This window comes from Talpa occidentalis, unplaced genomic scaffold, assembly GCF_014898055.3.
Source record: "Talpa occidentalis isolate TD23 unplaced genomic scaffold, MPIMG_talOcc4v2.1 talOcc4.4, whole genome shotgun sequence".
NCBI lineage: Eukaryota > Metazoa > Chordata > Mammalia > Eulipotyphla > Talpidae > Talpa > Talpa occidentalis.
Window position 1 is genome coordinate 66116075 of NW_023604295.1, and position 15855 is coordinate 66131929.

The 15855-nt window shown below is 33.8% G+C and overlaps 1 protein-coding gene across 3 annotated transcripts in view; it reads right to left on the reverse strand.

Annotated features, from left to right (window-relative positions):
- The window catches only part of EPHA3 (EPH receptor A3), a 323744-nt gene that overhangs the window by 41480 nt on the left and 266409 nt on the right, over positions 1-15855 (reverse strand). For all 3 annotated transcript variants that reach the window (XM_037526637.2, XM_054700691.1, XM_054700690.1), the window contains exons 12-14: positions 15209-15276; positions 10655-10780; positions 3660-3845 (exon numbers count right to left, since the gene is read on the reverse strand). In XM_037526637.2, coding sequence (XP_037382534.2) covers positions 3660-3845; positions 10655-10780; positions 15209-15276 — 380 coding nt within the window. The remainder of the gene's footprint in view (positions 1-3659; positions 3846-10654; positions 10781-15208; positions 15277-15855) is intronic.

Below are 15855 nucleotides of genomic sequence, written 5' to 3' on the forward strand. Positions count from 1 at the left end.
CAATAAAATTTATTAAAAAAAAAATGAACTTGGTCATGAAGTTGTATCTTTTTTTTAAAAATACAATTTTAGCTATGGCTTCATAATAAATCATGTTACTGAATTTTGTTCAGGTATTACACCAAGCTACATTTTCATCTATGATAATATTCTAGTATAGCTTGATATAAAGATGTTACTAGCCTCATGAGTTACAAGTGTTTCTTTTTCTCCCTTTCTGCAGGAAATTTTGTAAGACCAGAATTACTCAGACAGATATTACACCAGTGGAATAACTTGGAATAACTATTTCCTTATTTCTTTAGGAGAGTTACTGTGGATTCAGACTAGCACTCTTTTTAAGGCAGTTTTGGGACACATGCAAGCCATGTGCTAATTTTGTAAGTTGAATTTAACCTTTCCAACTTCTCAAAAAGTCATCCTATCTAAATGATTGAGAAAGATACATAATAAATTTTTTGTAATGCAAATATGTCCCTTTCAACCAAGAGACACAGATGGACAATGTTGAAAAAGTAAGGAAAGTTCTATAAGCATGTAGAGATAACATCATCTGCCTTATTTTTCCTCCAATATATTAGGTAGAAATTTTCAAAGTTTTGTTGAATTATAACTGTTTCTGAGCATATGGCAAATTATAGTCATAAATGCATGATAATTTATGCCATCAGAGTTTCTAAAATTTATCATATTAACAAAGTATTTTGACAAACTATTAATAAAATAAGCATATATATTGTCTATTAAGTATATGACATGGAGTATAGTATCCTTGAAATAGTGCAGAAGAAAATTTTAAAGAGACGTAAATAGGAAATAGCAAGAAATTGGCATTGTCACTAAAGAATAACATCTTATTCAAGTAAAGTTTCCCTATCATATATAGGTGATGGAAGGCAAACATAACTGATATTTTGGTGTAATGTGGCTTACATCAAAATAGAAATGTGTTAATTATGAGTCATTCTCTAAATTGTTCTGCCCATGACATTCCTCAATATTGGAAAGATATAGTTAAGTTGTATTATTACATTTTTTTTTTTAATTTTCAGAAAATAACCCCTCTCCAAGTAACAACAGAAACACATCGATCTCATCCAACATAATTCCGCTATAGGTAAAAAAGTGACCACTGGAAAGTCTTCTAGGAGTCTGAAGATCAGTTGACTAATGGTGTGATGGCAGAAATATCAAACATTAGCTAAGAGCAAGTTCCATCTTTTTGAACTTTAACTAAAATTGATAACATATGTTTGTACCAAGTTCTGAGAAGGGACTCTGCCCCCAGCTTTCTGCTACTTTGAAGATCAGAGACTCTCTCACCTTCTCCTGTTTAAGACCATCAAGCTCAAAATGTACCATTAAAATTGTTTATGGGAAATACAAATATAAATGAAAATATAATGATTGTATTATGTCTTTCTCTAAATGTCTTGAAAATGATACATTATAACAGACTGAGTGTTTCAGAACACAATTAATAGCGATAATAAAAAGAATTGCTTTGATCAACAAAAGGAATATTTTTAAGAATTTTATTCTATACTCTCAGATTAGCTTATAAAATCTCATGCTCAACCAGAAGTGGCAATTGAGATTTGTGTAGTTCTATTCCACTTAGCAATGTATTCCTACTTTACTTATTTGATCCTAAAGTATTTGGAAATGGCAAAGTGGAAATGCTAATTCCTATTACAAGTGAAAAAAGTGGATCCGCCAATGGTTTGATTTGCTGGAAGTTTCACAATGATTGAGTTGAGTCAGAACTTGAATTTTGACACTTTGATTTTTAATCCAGATAGTGATGACCTTGCTTTCCCTCATTAAGTACAATTTTATTCATTAAATTTCAAGTTCTGGATCACTCTAGTTGTGAGTATGTATGTATATTTGATCATTGCAGGCAAAATGTTTTAGTAGTCATATAGTCTCAGGAAACAAAGAAAATAATAGGAGTGGATATAATAGCTTCTCCTGGTAACAAAATTAGCTTATTTAATGCAACATATTAAATTTATTCTATGGCATTTCTATTTCCTTTCAGATGTTACAAGCTACCAGAGTTAAGAGTTTTATATTTGACATAAAAGAAGTTCAAGATCTATACTAGGCTTGCAATTCTCTTATGTGTGTACTATATGTGATAACAGGGACTTATGTAGTCAGATTTAGTAGTCTCTGACATGACGATTTGACCAGAAAGTTATATCAAATTCAGAACTTTCATCCTTAGAATGAAAGTATCAAACTCAAAGATGTTTTTTGCATAATGCCTGCAATAAGTACATATAAGTTTCCTCTCCTAGAGGGACCCAAGATCTAAAGGGCCACTTGGTCAGGATGTTATAGAGGAGAATAAATGGTAATTGACTATTAAAACCCCTGTTAGACCTGCCTTATAATTCTCTCCATATAACAAGTAATATGGTTTTGCCCCAAAGGAACAGAGGATTCAAACATTAGCCCAATCATTACTGCTCCTAACAGTGTTTTTACAATTAAGTTTAAAGAATATTTTAAAAGCTTTTCATTAGAAAATATTTCAGTTTTGCTACTCGCATGACCTAAATTCTAGGTGTACAGAGGGGGAAATGCTTTTTTAAGACTTAATATGGGCTTACTGTATATAGTTAAAAACTTCCACATTATTAAGTTCTTAATCCTGTTTATAATATATGAAAACTCTAAAGGAAATCAAAGTGTATTTCAAATATACCATGCTCTTGTGAGCAAAGAATTACCTTTTTAGTCACACTAAAATGAAAATAGGTATTAGTGCCATTTGGAAAGTGCTTCATGTAATGTTTCAAAAAGTCATTGTGAAAAATATAATGTGTAATGTCTGTTGGTAACCATAGAAGATGTAAATGTGATGCCAATGAATTATCCCCCAAAGGATGCCAAATTCCCTGCCATATGTTGTCTTTCACTCTAAGGAGTTTGCTGCCAATTTTGCTTATTCTTCATCCTGTGCTCCAAAATCTTGAAGAAAAAAAATCCCTGAGCATTCTCAAGAGGTTTTTCATTGGGATTGGAGCCAAAAATCACATATCTGCCTCACGGGATCTCTTTTGCGTCTGGCTGGTGAAACCATCATGGAAATGAGTTCAGCTCTCCATCATAGGCTGTGAGCCAGAGCTTCCCCAGACCAGTCAAGAATCCATCTGGGACTCTAGGTCAGAATTATTTGAAATCCACAGAGAACCTAGAAAAGGTCTTGGGTCTACTGTGATCCCAATCTTTACAGCTCAGAAGCATTCCCCAAACTCCCATAATTTGGCTAAAGCCAGGAGGGTTAAAGATTTGGAAGCTTAAATGAAGCTGATGTACAATAAAAGGCAGCTAGCTGGGGGTTCCTATAGTTCCTGTCAAAATTGAGTTTTTCCTCTCCCTTGCTGTTCAATGTATAAGATAGCTTTCCACAAACCTCTGTTTAGTTATCTTTTAAATCAGCCTGTTTTAGTATAATCCAGTATCTAACTCCTAGCATGTAAAAGCATTTTGATGCTCTAGAATAGCATTGTCAGTACAATACTTTGTTCTATTGAATTGAAAAACATGATCTTTTTGTGAGAAATGACAAAAAAATTCTTAAATGATTGAAATTGAGGTCAAGTAAACTCTGTTCAACATCCAAAAAAATCAGACTGACGACTTACTTTTAGTAACAACGCCTTCTAGTCGAATGATATTGGGATGGTCAAATTGCCCCATAATGCTGGCTTCTCCCAGGAAGTCTCTCCTCTGCTTCTCTGTGTAACCCACTTTCAGGGTCTTGATGGCCACTGAAATCTCTTTTTTTGAAGGAAGTTTTAAACGACCACTGCACACCTCTCCAAATTCACCTATAGAATATTAAGAACCAAGCAACAAAGGGTAAGGAATTAAATAATAAAAATAATTATCAGAGAGCAACTACTTCCTCTCTAAAATTTCATTCAATATTTACACCTTTGATCTGCAGAATGTAAATTAAAGGCCTTGAAATTATGTGGAAACGTAGCAATCTAGGACTCTCTAAGAAGCACCAGAACATCCACATATTCCTACAAAAAGGACCTTGTGAAGTGTCACACTGTGAATACTGCAATATGAAAGGACAACAGGAAAGTTGAAAGCTGTCTGTGAGGCTTTTCACAACTTGTTTTCATAGCTACTGTTTCCTCAGTGTAATCAACATACTAGTCCAAACAGCACTGACTGGGCATTGGATTAAATTTAAGATGTCTTTAACTATTCTGTTTTTACTAAGAAGGGCAATTTAGCTCTCTATTCAAGGACTCTCTAAAAATGAGAATGAAAGCATCTGTTATCAATTCATTTTACTGAGGTTTTCGTGTGTTGCATTACTGACATACTAGTTGTAAAGTCCTCTGGATTCTTGGAAGGAGAACAATAACAATGGTATTAAATGGAAATTAGCATATCTTATCTATAAGATCACTGTGAAAACATTTTCTTAGATTCTTCAATAAAAAGTTGTTTTAAATGAGTAATTAATCTAGAATTTGTTGACTATGGACAATTGTTGACTTTTAAAGTCAAATCCAATTGATATAAAATCACCTAGAACTACTTCAGGCACAATCTTCACATTTATTGTTATGGAGGAGATTTTTCCACAAATTCTTCATTGTATTTTGAGTTTCCTGAGTACAGAGAGACTTTCTGTCTTCACTGCTCCATCCTCACTACTATTCTAGTAATTACCACTAAGTATTGTTAGCCTTAGAATGCTATGTGCTCACAGAAAAAAATCCTAATTTTGTATAGATTATTAAATCTGTTTTGCACCTTTGAAATGTAGTTTTTAATATCAAATAAGGGAGTTTTCAAAATAGGATTAATGACATAATGAATTTTTAGACTTTCTATGGAATAGAACACCATGCTTGAACCAACTTCTCCACTCCCCATGTATCAGGAAAAGGTATTAAGATACAAGATGTTTCTTCTCAACATTTTGTCCAAGTAAGTGGTTGAATCCACAAAAGCAGCAGTAGCCCTTCTCACTAACTGTATCCCTACAAATGATTTGCTTCCCTCCAGGAAGCTCTACACTCTCCCAAACATGTCCATTTCTCGGGAATTCAGTCTTGGCACTGTTTTCAAAAGAATGACTTAGGCTGGAAATTGCTGGAGTCACTTTAAGACCAAAAAGTAGTTATTCACATGTCAAATCCACCATAAGGAGGGTAAATTATCTGTTTACCTCTCTCTACAGAAATACACACAAACCAGTTGACAACGGTATGACAGATACTGTGAAAAATAGCAATACTGTGAAATAAGGTAGTTTCTTCCCTTTGAAAACATGTAGAGAAGTTAGCAATATTTGCAGCTAGAATTTCATTAGAATTATAGGAAGAATATGGAGTAGAACTTGACAACATTCACTGATATTTTTAAATTCAAGGGAGAACATGTCATTATAGATGTGTGTTAAGAGGAGGAGGAGTTATGGTACAAAGTAAATCATTGCTAGAATTCGTAAGCAAGAGTAAGCATTTATTTCTTTACACCAGGTCATCGAAAGATTACCAGGGCCCCACTTCACTCTGTGTAAACATTGTTTGAGCAAACCACAAGGAAGCATCCATAACAAATTTTCATTTTCAGAAAGTTCTGCAACTAACATGAGTCTGATTGGTGTAAAGGATTGTGCTTTAAATTTGGGTATCATCAGTTTCCCTCTGCGACAAGTCCTTGTTCGCTTCTCAGGACCTACAGTACACGCATGGATTCTGCAGCTGAATTGTCTAAGGTCTAATTCTGCCTCAGTGGCCTATTAGCTGTGCAATTTTGAGTAAGTGTCTTAAACTCTCTTTACCTTTGTTCCTTATCTAGAACATAAGAATACCGAATGTATCTACCTCATAATTAATGTTGTATACTTAAACAGTGCCAGGTATCTCGTAAGTGGCACCTCAAAGTTACTCACTAATTCTTTGATTTCAAATGTACCACAAGGAAGGTAAATTATATATCTTCCTCTCTATTTAGATCAAATTGAAGAATTGTAACAGGTGGTCCCCAGGAAAAGGGGAGGTTCCAGGTTTCCTGCCCCACCCAAAAGAAGGAGTGGCTGAGAGAAGAGAAGATGCAGAGGAGACTGAGAAGGAAAGAAGCAGGATGGAGAGCCAGGAGACCTGGAGGAGGCACATGGAATGGAGAGACATGTGAATAAACTATGCTTGCCTTTTGGTTGTGTACTGGGTGACACAGATGTGGGTGAGGGACCCATGGGGAGGTGACCATGGCGGTTTTTGTCTTGATTTTGATTTTTCTCTTTTCCTTCCAGACTTGTCTGGTGATTTCTGATCCTTTTCTGTGGGTCCCCACTGGAAGATGCTTTAGACTTGTGGCAGGCTTTGGGGCCTTGCTCTGGGCCAGTCCCATTTGGATGGAGTTTAACCCACAAGGGGATGGGTAACTTTGGGTCCTCAATTTAGAAACTAGATTCTTTGCCTTTCCTGTATTGTTTCCTAGTTGTATTAAAGTTCCTTCCCATCAAAGTCTCATATGTTTTGTGTTGATGCGGCAGATGGCAGAACCATTTAGAAAAGGCAGGTTTGCGGGGTTTGGGCTGCCCCTCTCCCTGCCCTGTAACAGAATGAGTATAAAAGTATTTTTTATATGCCCAGTTCTGTATTGCTGTAAGAGATGGTCATGATGACGATGGTAATAATAAGGTTCATGTCATACTGGACAGGATTTGTAACAGAGAGCATTTTGTAAAATTCCTTACTAAGGAGATCAAGGTGAAGAACAGGAAATGCTGATCTGCCAATCTGAGTTCCTCTTTCTGTTCTGACTAGAATATCTGGACACATGTATTTACATTCAAAATTTAGAAGAGAGGTATTTCAATAATGCTAATTTTTAAAATCATCAAATATAAAAAAATGTGATTATTCCATCAGATAAATACTAGAATGATTACCAATAAATTGTTCTAGACAAGGAAATGTTAAATATTAATTAAATTCTCTTTAAAATAAGTCAAAAATATTTGTAAAAGTTAATAAAGTCCAGGAAATGCAGTGCCTGATATTACAGTGTCTTTTAAAATTAACTTTGCACTTATAGGAAAGAAAATTCAGATCCTATCATTTTTGAATAAAAACATAGCTATAAAATCATTTGGGAAGACAATGCTTTTTTTTTTTTTTGAATTAGCATTGTTTTACAACAATGATTGCATGATTCAGAGACATAAGATCACACTTTCTCAGATGTATGTTACCATACCATACCCACCACTAAAGCAGCCACAGTCCTCCACCAAAGTTTATTGCACATCCTCCTACATTTTACTTTATAAGTGCAGCAGTTTTATTTTTTATCAGAATGGGTATATTGTCTTCTGACTTAATGTGTACAATGGAAAATTTCTCAAAACAAATTTTTTACACTAATTTCATTTAAAAATACAGAAAAGTGCATTTGCATTTTAATAGAGTAACCCTGGCCTCAAAGTTCATTCTTCTTCCACTGTATTCATAAAAAAACAAAAAACAAAAAACAAAAAACCTATGTATGTCTCACAAAATGTACTGCTCTGAGAAAGTTAGTTCATAGCTCAAGTTTAATATCTTCATTTTCAATATGGCTAAAATTATTTTTCTTCTCTCTAAAAATGAGTTTCTGTTCTATTTAATCATTAATATAAAATATCTGAAAAAAATTAAATAATTAGTTCACATATGAATTTTTCTGTTGAATTTTTTTTGCCAAAAATGCAAATGAGGGGCCTCCCCAGTGGTGCAGCAGTTGAGCGCTGACCTGTGAAGCTGCCTGCAGCCTCTGCAGCACTGGTTTGATCCCTGGCCACTGGCGAGGGTCCCACATGGTGCACAGACCTCTCCTGCTGCGCCCGCTGCTCCCCTCAGCAGTGTATTTCATCAGTCTGCCTGTTCTGCTCCCTACTCTGGCTCTGGTGAATTCTCTCACCCTCCTGCGCTTCTAACTGTACCCAGTGCTTGTATAAACAAACAAATAAATAAATAAATCTTTAAAAAATGCAAATGAATGAAGAAGTAGATCACAAGAGAGGGGAGTAAAATAGAAATATATGAGGAAAGAAAACATAAATGTCAAATTTATCATTAAGCAATTAAATATGAATTATTCAGGATAAAGTCTAAGATCATTAGCTTTGACTAAAAATAAATACAACCATATCAACATTTGATAAGCAATGGATAACAACTGACCAAAAAAAAAAGCCATAGACTTCTTACAAAAGCTGCACATTAAGTGTAGAACACAAAGTTTTGAGTAAAATGGCGGGAAAATAATCAAAAAAAGTCATTTCATATATATGTAAACAGGATAATATAAAGACCAACTGGGGTTTATTATTAAGTTACAAGAAAAAAGCTTAACAGTTAAATTTCAAATCTCATGAATGGCGTAAAATGAATCATAATATCAACTCAACTCACTATAGAGAAATATGTGACAAAATTCAACAAACATCAATGATACAAACTCTCAGCAAACAGACGATAGAAGAAACCTGTTTTAATTTGTTAAACACACACACAAATATAGAAAAATACATAATTTATAAAAAAATGATTACCAGTATTCCTTGAACTAAGGAACATGACAAAAATATCTGCTACACCCCCCTACTTCTGGTGTTCATAAACTTTAAAAATAAATGAAAAGCAAATAATTAGATAGGAAAAATTAGCAGAGCATTTAATACAGATTATGCAATTTTATTTAGAGAAAATTCAGATTTTATAAATAAACATTAAGAATTAATAAGAGTTTGCAAAAAGTCACCAAAATCAGGAAATTTATAGAAATTAAGCAAATGAATTGTATTTCTCTCATGATGTTCTAGAATTGGGTCTCTGTATGATATTAAAATCTTCCAAGAGAAGCATAACTGACCTTGAAGCTTTACCTATTTATATATTTTTAAAAAGCCACCATTTTTTAGTCCTTAATGTAGGAAGTGATAAGATTGGCTGCAAAATCCTGAGATACGACAAATGTCTATTTATAAGTATGTTTGAGAAGAGGATCTGTTTTAATCTTTAATGAGAATTAAGAATTATTAACTGGTTCAGCATAAGTAGCTCTTTCCTTTATCTCATTCATCAAATACAGCTTTTAATAAGTTGACTTTCCACACCACTGTATTCTAGATATTTGCCTCTGTCAGTAACAAATGTGTATAAGCTTTTACTAATGCAAGGGCCTGCTATGTCTGACGAGCCTTTTGGAAACTGGCTAAGTGTAAATGAGTTTTTCCTTCTTTCATCAGATGCTCCAGTTGAGTTTGCCAAGTCTTTGGGCCTCATATGCCAGCTTCCAGGCCGGAGAACAGTGCACTCTTGTGGGGCAACACCCAAACCAAGATGTTAAAAAATGCATGTAACACAAAACAGTTCAAGAAGAATGGTACGAATGTGAGCAGTTGATCTATATCTGTTTTAAGTGGATTAGCACAAATGGTTGGTGAATGTATCTATTTTTAAGTCTGAAAAAAAAGAAGTGCTATTGTAGTAGTTTTTATGAATTGCCAGTTTATCCTGTAATATTACTTACACATGTGAGTTTTAGAACAATAAAACATTGGGAAGATTAGGAGAAAAGATTTAGTAAATTATTATTTTATTTAGATAATACGAATAATTCAAATTGTTGTGTTTGCATGGTAAGTACTGCTTGAGTTCTAAATACTGCTTTGGTGTTTAAAAAGAGAAACAAAATCATATGAACATTTGTGTGAAAAAGCATCAGTCATAAAGACATATGCTGTGCATAATTCAATGAGTTACTTTCTCAATCTTGCATTCTATTTCCTGCATCAACACTAACTAGTCTGTTTCACTTTAGAGCAGTATTGAAGAATAAGACGATGGTAAAAAACTATTGCTCAGTATCATTTATATTCACTTTTGAGTCATAGTTACAGTCACGTGATCACTAGATATTATGTGGTTCACATGTTCATACATAAGGATATACTTTTATTTTGACAAATATCTATAATTTTATTAGAAATAAGCAACTGCTATTCCTAAATTCTATGTGTTTATTAATGACTGAACAAATTGATTAGAATAAAGAGATACCTATATGTAAACAAGTTTCAACACAAATTTGTACCACATAAAGTCAGTTTAAAATGGATACTCCAAGTTGCTTATAATACCTACTCATATAGCTCTGATAAAATTTGTGTAAAATGCATCATTTGTGACTTTCCTTTGTGTTGTTCATTTTTTCAATTCCAAGGAGGATTCTAAAATTACTATTTTTTTCTACATATAAAAATGTTCACTTAGCGGACTTATTTAAAGTGAGACTTTTATCTTGTTATCCCCATTTAGCCAAACAGGCTTTGTGACACATGATCAGCGTGGCCACAGGAAGATTGAGTTGTTGCTGCTGCCGCCTCTGAAATTCAATAAATAAAAAGCTGGAACCTTTGAAATTATTACATTGCATTAAATGTGCCTTCATTTATTTATTACCTCCCTTTGATCATAAAATCAGAAAATGTCCCTTTTCATAGCAGTCTACTTAGGCCTGAGAACTCAAGTGAGTGATCTCAGGCAGCATTCTTATTCATACTTGTAAACTTGTCATCAACATATCAGGTTTTCAGTGGGATTACTGTGGTAGTTACCTGCTCCAACAACTTTATCAATGGATATGTTGATGGCGTCCAATTCCTTAGCAAACTCATGAACTGCTTGAGTAGGGTCTTCATACGTATGTGGGTCAACGTAAGTCCTGAGACCTGGAAGTTTCACTGTTTAAGGGAATAAAAAATATCATTATTGTAGCAAGATTTATGAAACATTTACTGAACAATTTTTATAATAATTAAAAAAAGATAGTAAAGTGCACCAATATTTACTTTATTCTTTGAATTCACAGAATTTTGCAGAGAGGTTAAACTACTAGGTGTTGAACAATTTAAGAAAGTGGCTTCCCCATAATGAGACATAAAGAGGAACCATAATGAATTTTCCCTGCTAAAACACAAAATGGAAAATGGACATTCATGAAGGTGGCTGGAGAAGATATATATAAAATATGGGTATTACGTGTATCTACCGAAATAGCTGAAATCTAACTGTGTATTTTTTTTTAACATAGTTGAAGGAAATGTAAGTATTTTCTATGCATTTAATAATGAGCTAAATTCCAAACATAAACCACAGTTACAGCTTCTTAAATATAAACCACCTCCATAATATAAGTATAAATTATTCTGAAGATGAAAAATTCTTATGAGGTTCTATAATTAAAATAGTAGAGACAAAAGATACAGGAGAATCATTTTGGACTTGTTTAATATAATAAGATTATTATCATTTGGAAAAATTACTCATACACAATTTGGAGTATTCAATAAACTAACAACCTCTAAATGAAAACTAATTTTTTAGAAAGGGAAGCTAAGATCTATTAAAATATACAAACATGTTCTAACATTAAAGGATATGCACTCGAATAGATATATACTCACATTACTATTTTTGTTTTGAAATGTAGCAACATTGGTAAAATATATTAGTAACATTGCTTTAGCAAGGGAAATAGATACTTAATGTTGATGCTTTTTTCATTTATCCTACTAGATTACTGAAGAAATCTTATATACTAAAATAGTAAATAAAATCAAACTATCATCTTCATTATCACTTTACAATGGAAGAATCTTATTGGCAAAATAGCAACTGAATTCTGTGATGACCAAAGATTTTTATGAGTCAGTTTTATAGCCTGTAGGAAACAGGTGTACAGATTGTGGATGACAGCAGTTCTGGAGATACTTCAGAACAAAGTACATTAGCCAACTGGGTCAGAATTTCAGAGTTTCCACTAAGAAGTGATCAGTTTTTAGATCTACAAGACAATTTCATGAAGGTCATGGTTACAACACCTTAAAATTTATGTCATCATGAAGTTCTATAGAGTACAGAAATATAGGTATGGGGAAAAAATGGATAATTAATAAAATAGTGACTAGAGAGATAGATGCTAAAAACCATTTACCTTAGCTACTTTTACAAATGATTTTTTGAGATAACGGGGTAGGAATGCTAGGATGAAGTAACAAAGGGAGAATGCAAGAGAAAAAAGGGTAATGACACCCTTCCTTCCAAGTGGTGTTTAACTTGACACTAGATGCAGTGGAAGAGCAGTCCCTACCTGGCCTGGGGCAGAGCATGACAGCTGTGAGAAGACACCAGCTTCTAGGGAGTCAACACTCACAACACTCCCGCCTTTTGCCACTGCTTTGGGCATATTTTGAGTAGCTTTTGAAATAAGAACTTTAGAAGATTTTCTATTTTGAATAGCTAGGCAAAAATAACTAGGAAAGTGTCAGAGAAATAAATCTCTTGAAAACTTTTTATTCAAATGCCCAGCATGAGTGGCAGGTTTATAGATATTCTCAATTAATGATGGAGAGTAATGCCATTATTGATATTTTCACTGTTAAGAATATTTATTCACAATTACTACCACTGATGTGATATATCACTGATGTTTCCTGAAACTAGAACTTGGGCTCAGAAATGTCCATATATATTTTTTTTTTTTAGCTCACGGAGCAGTTTGTTTATTTTTGCCATCTCATAAACAATAGATTATAAAATAAATTGTCAGGAGCAACATCTCAAATATGTATGGGCGTTAAAAAGCCTTTACCCTTCAGTGCCAGTCAGTTCCAGAGAGAGAAGCATTACTAAATAATCAAAAACTTAAATAATCATTTCCAAGTAAAACAATCAAATTCATTAGTATTATTTAAAATCAAGTAAATTGCTTTTCTATTCACATGACATTTGGGGAAACAACACAAACATAAACACACATACATCCCTCAGTAAAATGGTCTGTTCACTGTAGGAGTTTTAGCTGCTGATTTTTAACTGCTGACCCCAGAGGTTCCAGGAATCAGGTGATTCAAAATGCAAGGCACATAATCCCTTCACACCAATAATTAAGGGCAACATACAGAGTAACTGGGCTCTGTCAAGAAAACCAGATAATAAACACGTGCACACGTGTTAAGCTGCACTACTTTACAGCTCGTTCTGTGCAAACACAGTAATTTACATTTCCATTTTACCAGCATGAGTTGCCCTAAGGATAGCAAAAAAGCAAAAAGACCCAGCCAAAGGGGGCAAAGGGACAGGATCTTAGGACGTGAAACACATTTCTTTCCTTTTGAAGCAATATTATAGGATTTGTAACAAGGCTGAAGGGAATAGTTCATAGCCAGGGCCTTTTAAAGTAATACCAAATAAACGGTCTGAAATAAACCAGCTGTAGTATTAAGAAATAGAAAGCTTATGACATGCATCTAAGTTACTTTATGCCCTAGCAGCTAGGATAAAATGCATTTTTTTTTTTTTTGGTTTGACTATCATAGATATTGTGCAATTGAAGAATATTAAAATTTCAACATAGAAACCAAAGGCTAAAATAGATAACAGTGCTACCTGTGACCAGGAACAGTTTACGATTGGCACACAGAAATTTATCGATGCTCCAAATTCATGAAATTTATTTATAATTCCTATATAAAGAACTGAGTCAATATGGTCTTGCTCCAAAACCAATATGGACATCAATCATCCAACTCAAATGAAGATGAACCTGTTTCACACTGATTTAACCATTTTGACTAATTTATACATAGTGATTATGACTCAGTGCTGTACAGTCTCATGGGATAAAAAGCAAGACCAGAATCCTGTAAATTTGTTCATGAGTTGGTAACCTAACTAAATGATACGATGTTATTAGGAAGGTAGTATTTTGGCTTTACTGTGAATTACTCCATAATGGACAAAATGGTGCTCCCTGCAGTCTTTGGCACTCCTTCTATCCCATATCAGTTTACATTTTGGAAAACATTTGTTTTTCTCTTTCAAGCAACTGTGTGCCTCCTGCACGTTAGCCAAAGGTCACCAAGTTTTTATATGGATAACTAAACTCATTTTTTTCAGATACAAAAATCAATGGCTGATATGACATATCCTACAGATTTGAAAATAATTTTAGGTCATAGTGAATGCTGAAGAAAGTAATGCCTGCAAAGCTACATTAATTATACTGAGATTATTTGAGAGCACATGAGCATGAGTATAGAGTTTGCTCTAATTTCCAATGAGAACATTCTATTTCTTTTTTTAAATTTTATTTTTATATTACCCATACAATTGCAACCCCCTTATTTTGACCCCAATCCTTCCCCCGCCCCATAGTGTGTTTCTCATTCATAGTAGTTTGTTGATTTTGATTTTTTCTTTTTTTATAGTTATTCTTTTTCCTGGTCCCTTAATTAGGTTTTCTAGATTCCTGCTATGAGTGAGACCATCCGGTATTTTTCTTTTTCTTTCTGGCTTACTTCGCTGAGCATGATCCCTTCCAGCTCCATCCACATTGCTGCAAATTGCATGTAGAACATTCTATTTCCTTTAAAGCAACTGATTAGTAATTGCCGCATTAGCTGAACAATAGAGTTTAGAAAAGAGAAACACCTGGGATGATTTGATCACCAAAAAAAAAAAAAAATAAGAAAAAAATATAAGAAAACCCAACTTCTTGTTAGATATTAACACTTTGTTTCCTAAAAGAACATTTCTTTAAGAAAATGCTAAAAAGAGACTAAATTGATTTGTATTAAAATACCTGTGTGTGCTCAGGCAGGGTGCTGGCTGGCCTACCAGTTGGCTATCAAGTAACTTCAGAATAAACAGTTTATTCTAAAGACTCCCTCCCGGTTGGTTGACCAAATGGAGAAAAGCATTTCACATAAACAGAGGCTGTTTATATTTACTTGGCAGTTAGGAAAGGCAAAAGGCTCCAATTTAGATTTTAGCAAAGGACTAGTAATAAGGAAATTGAAGATACGCTTTGCCTTTCAGCCACACAGAGCGGACTCTGGTACATGCTCCCCATCATGTGCATTATTTGAATAGAAACCACAGGTTACCCTTCATTTTAGTTTAAGTACATTGAAATGTCTCCATGTAAAAATGACTTAATGCAGCCATGAATTTCTTTCTCTGTTTAAAATAAATTTAATTTGCTCACTATTCCCATAAAAATACTTTTGAATTCTCTCTGTCAGGGGGAAGTTATCCAATTATAAGGCAACAACTGCTAAAACGAAAATGATGAGACTGAAAAACCAAAACCAGTTTTAGAAACTTACAATGTCCGTTCCCAAAATGAAGCCTTTTTTCATCTGAACCGTGTTTTGACTTGTTATAGCCACAGAACCTAGAGTAATCAAGGGAAGAGAACACAAAAAGAAAATATACTTAAAACAATTATCTATGTCAGAATGTGCAGAGCCAAAAAAAAAAAAAAAAAAAAAAGAAAGAAAAGAAAGTATGTTCCTGAAATAATTAAATGCTTTAGTGAAAGTTTAATGAGTTCATATTTTCTAAATCCTCTATAGAAATCCCTTTTCTCTGGGGACCCTGGAAAGTTGGCTAATGAGGAGATATGTCGAGGTGCTTCCCCACTGTGCAGACCCCTTCAGTTCAATTTTTATAATGGCCTTAGAATGTGTTTATAGTATTTTTTTAAACAACTGCTGTTAGAATGAATGAAGGGTACAGTCTCTATTGTTAGTGGCTGGTGCTGTGCAATGTTACCAGTGCTCTGGTGAGAAAGTGTCAGGGAAATCCAGGTATATTTAAAGAGTGAGGGGATAATTGGAAAAAAGAAAGTAAGAACTAAGAGTGATGTCAAGAGAGAAGTGGAGTGTGTTGAAGAGTGGAGGCAGAAATTCAATGGAGAAAAGAAAATCAAAACTAAAACTGTAGAAACAAAAGAAAAGAAGAAAGAGAAGGG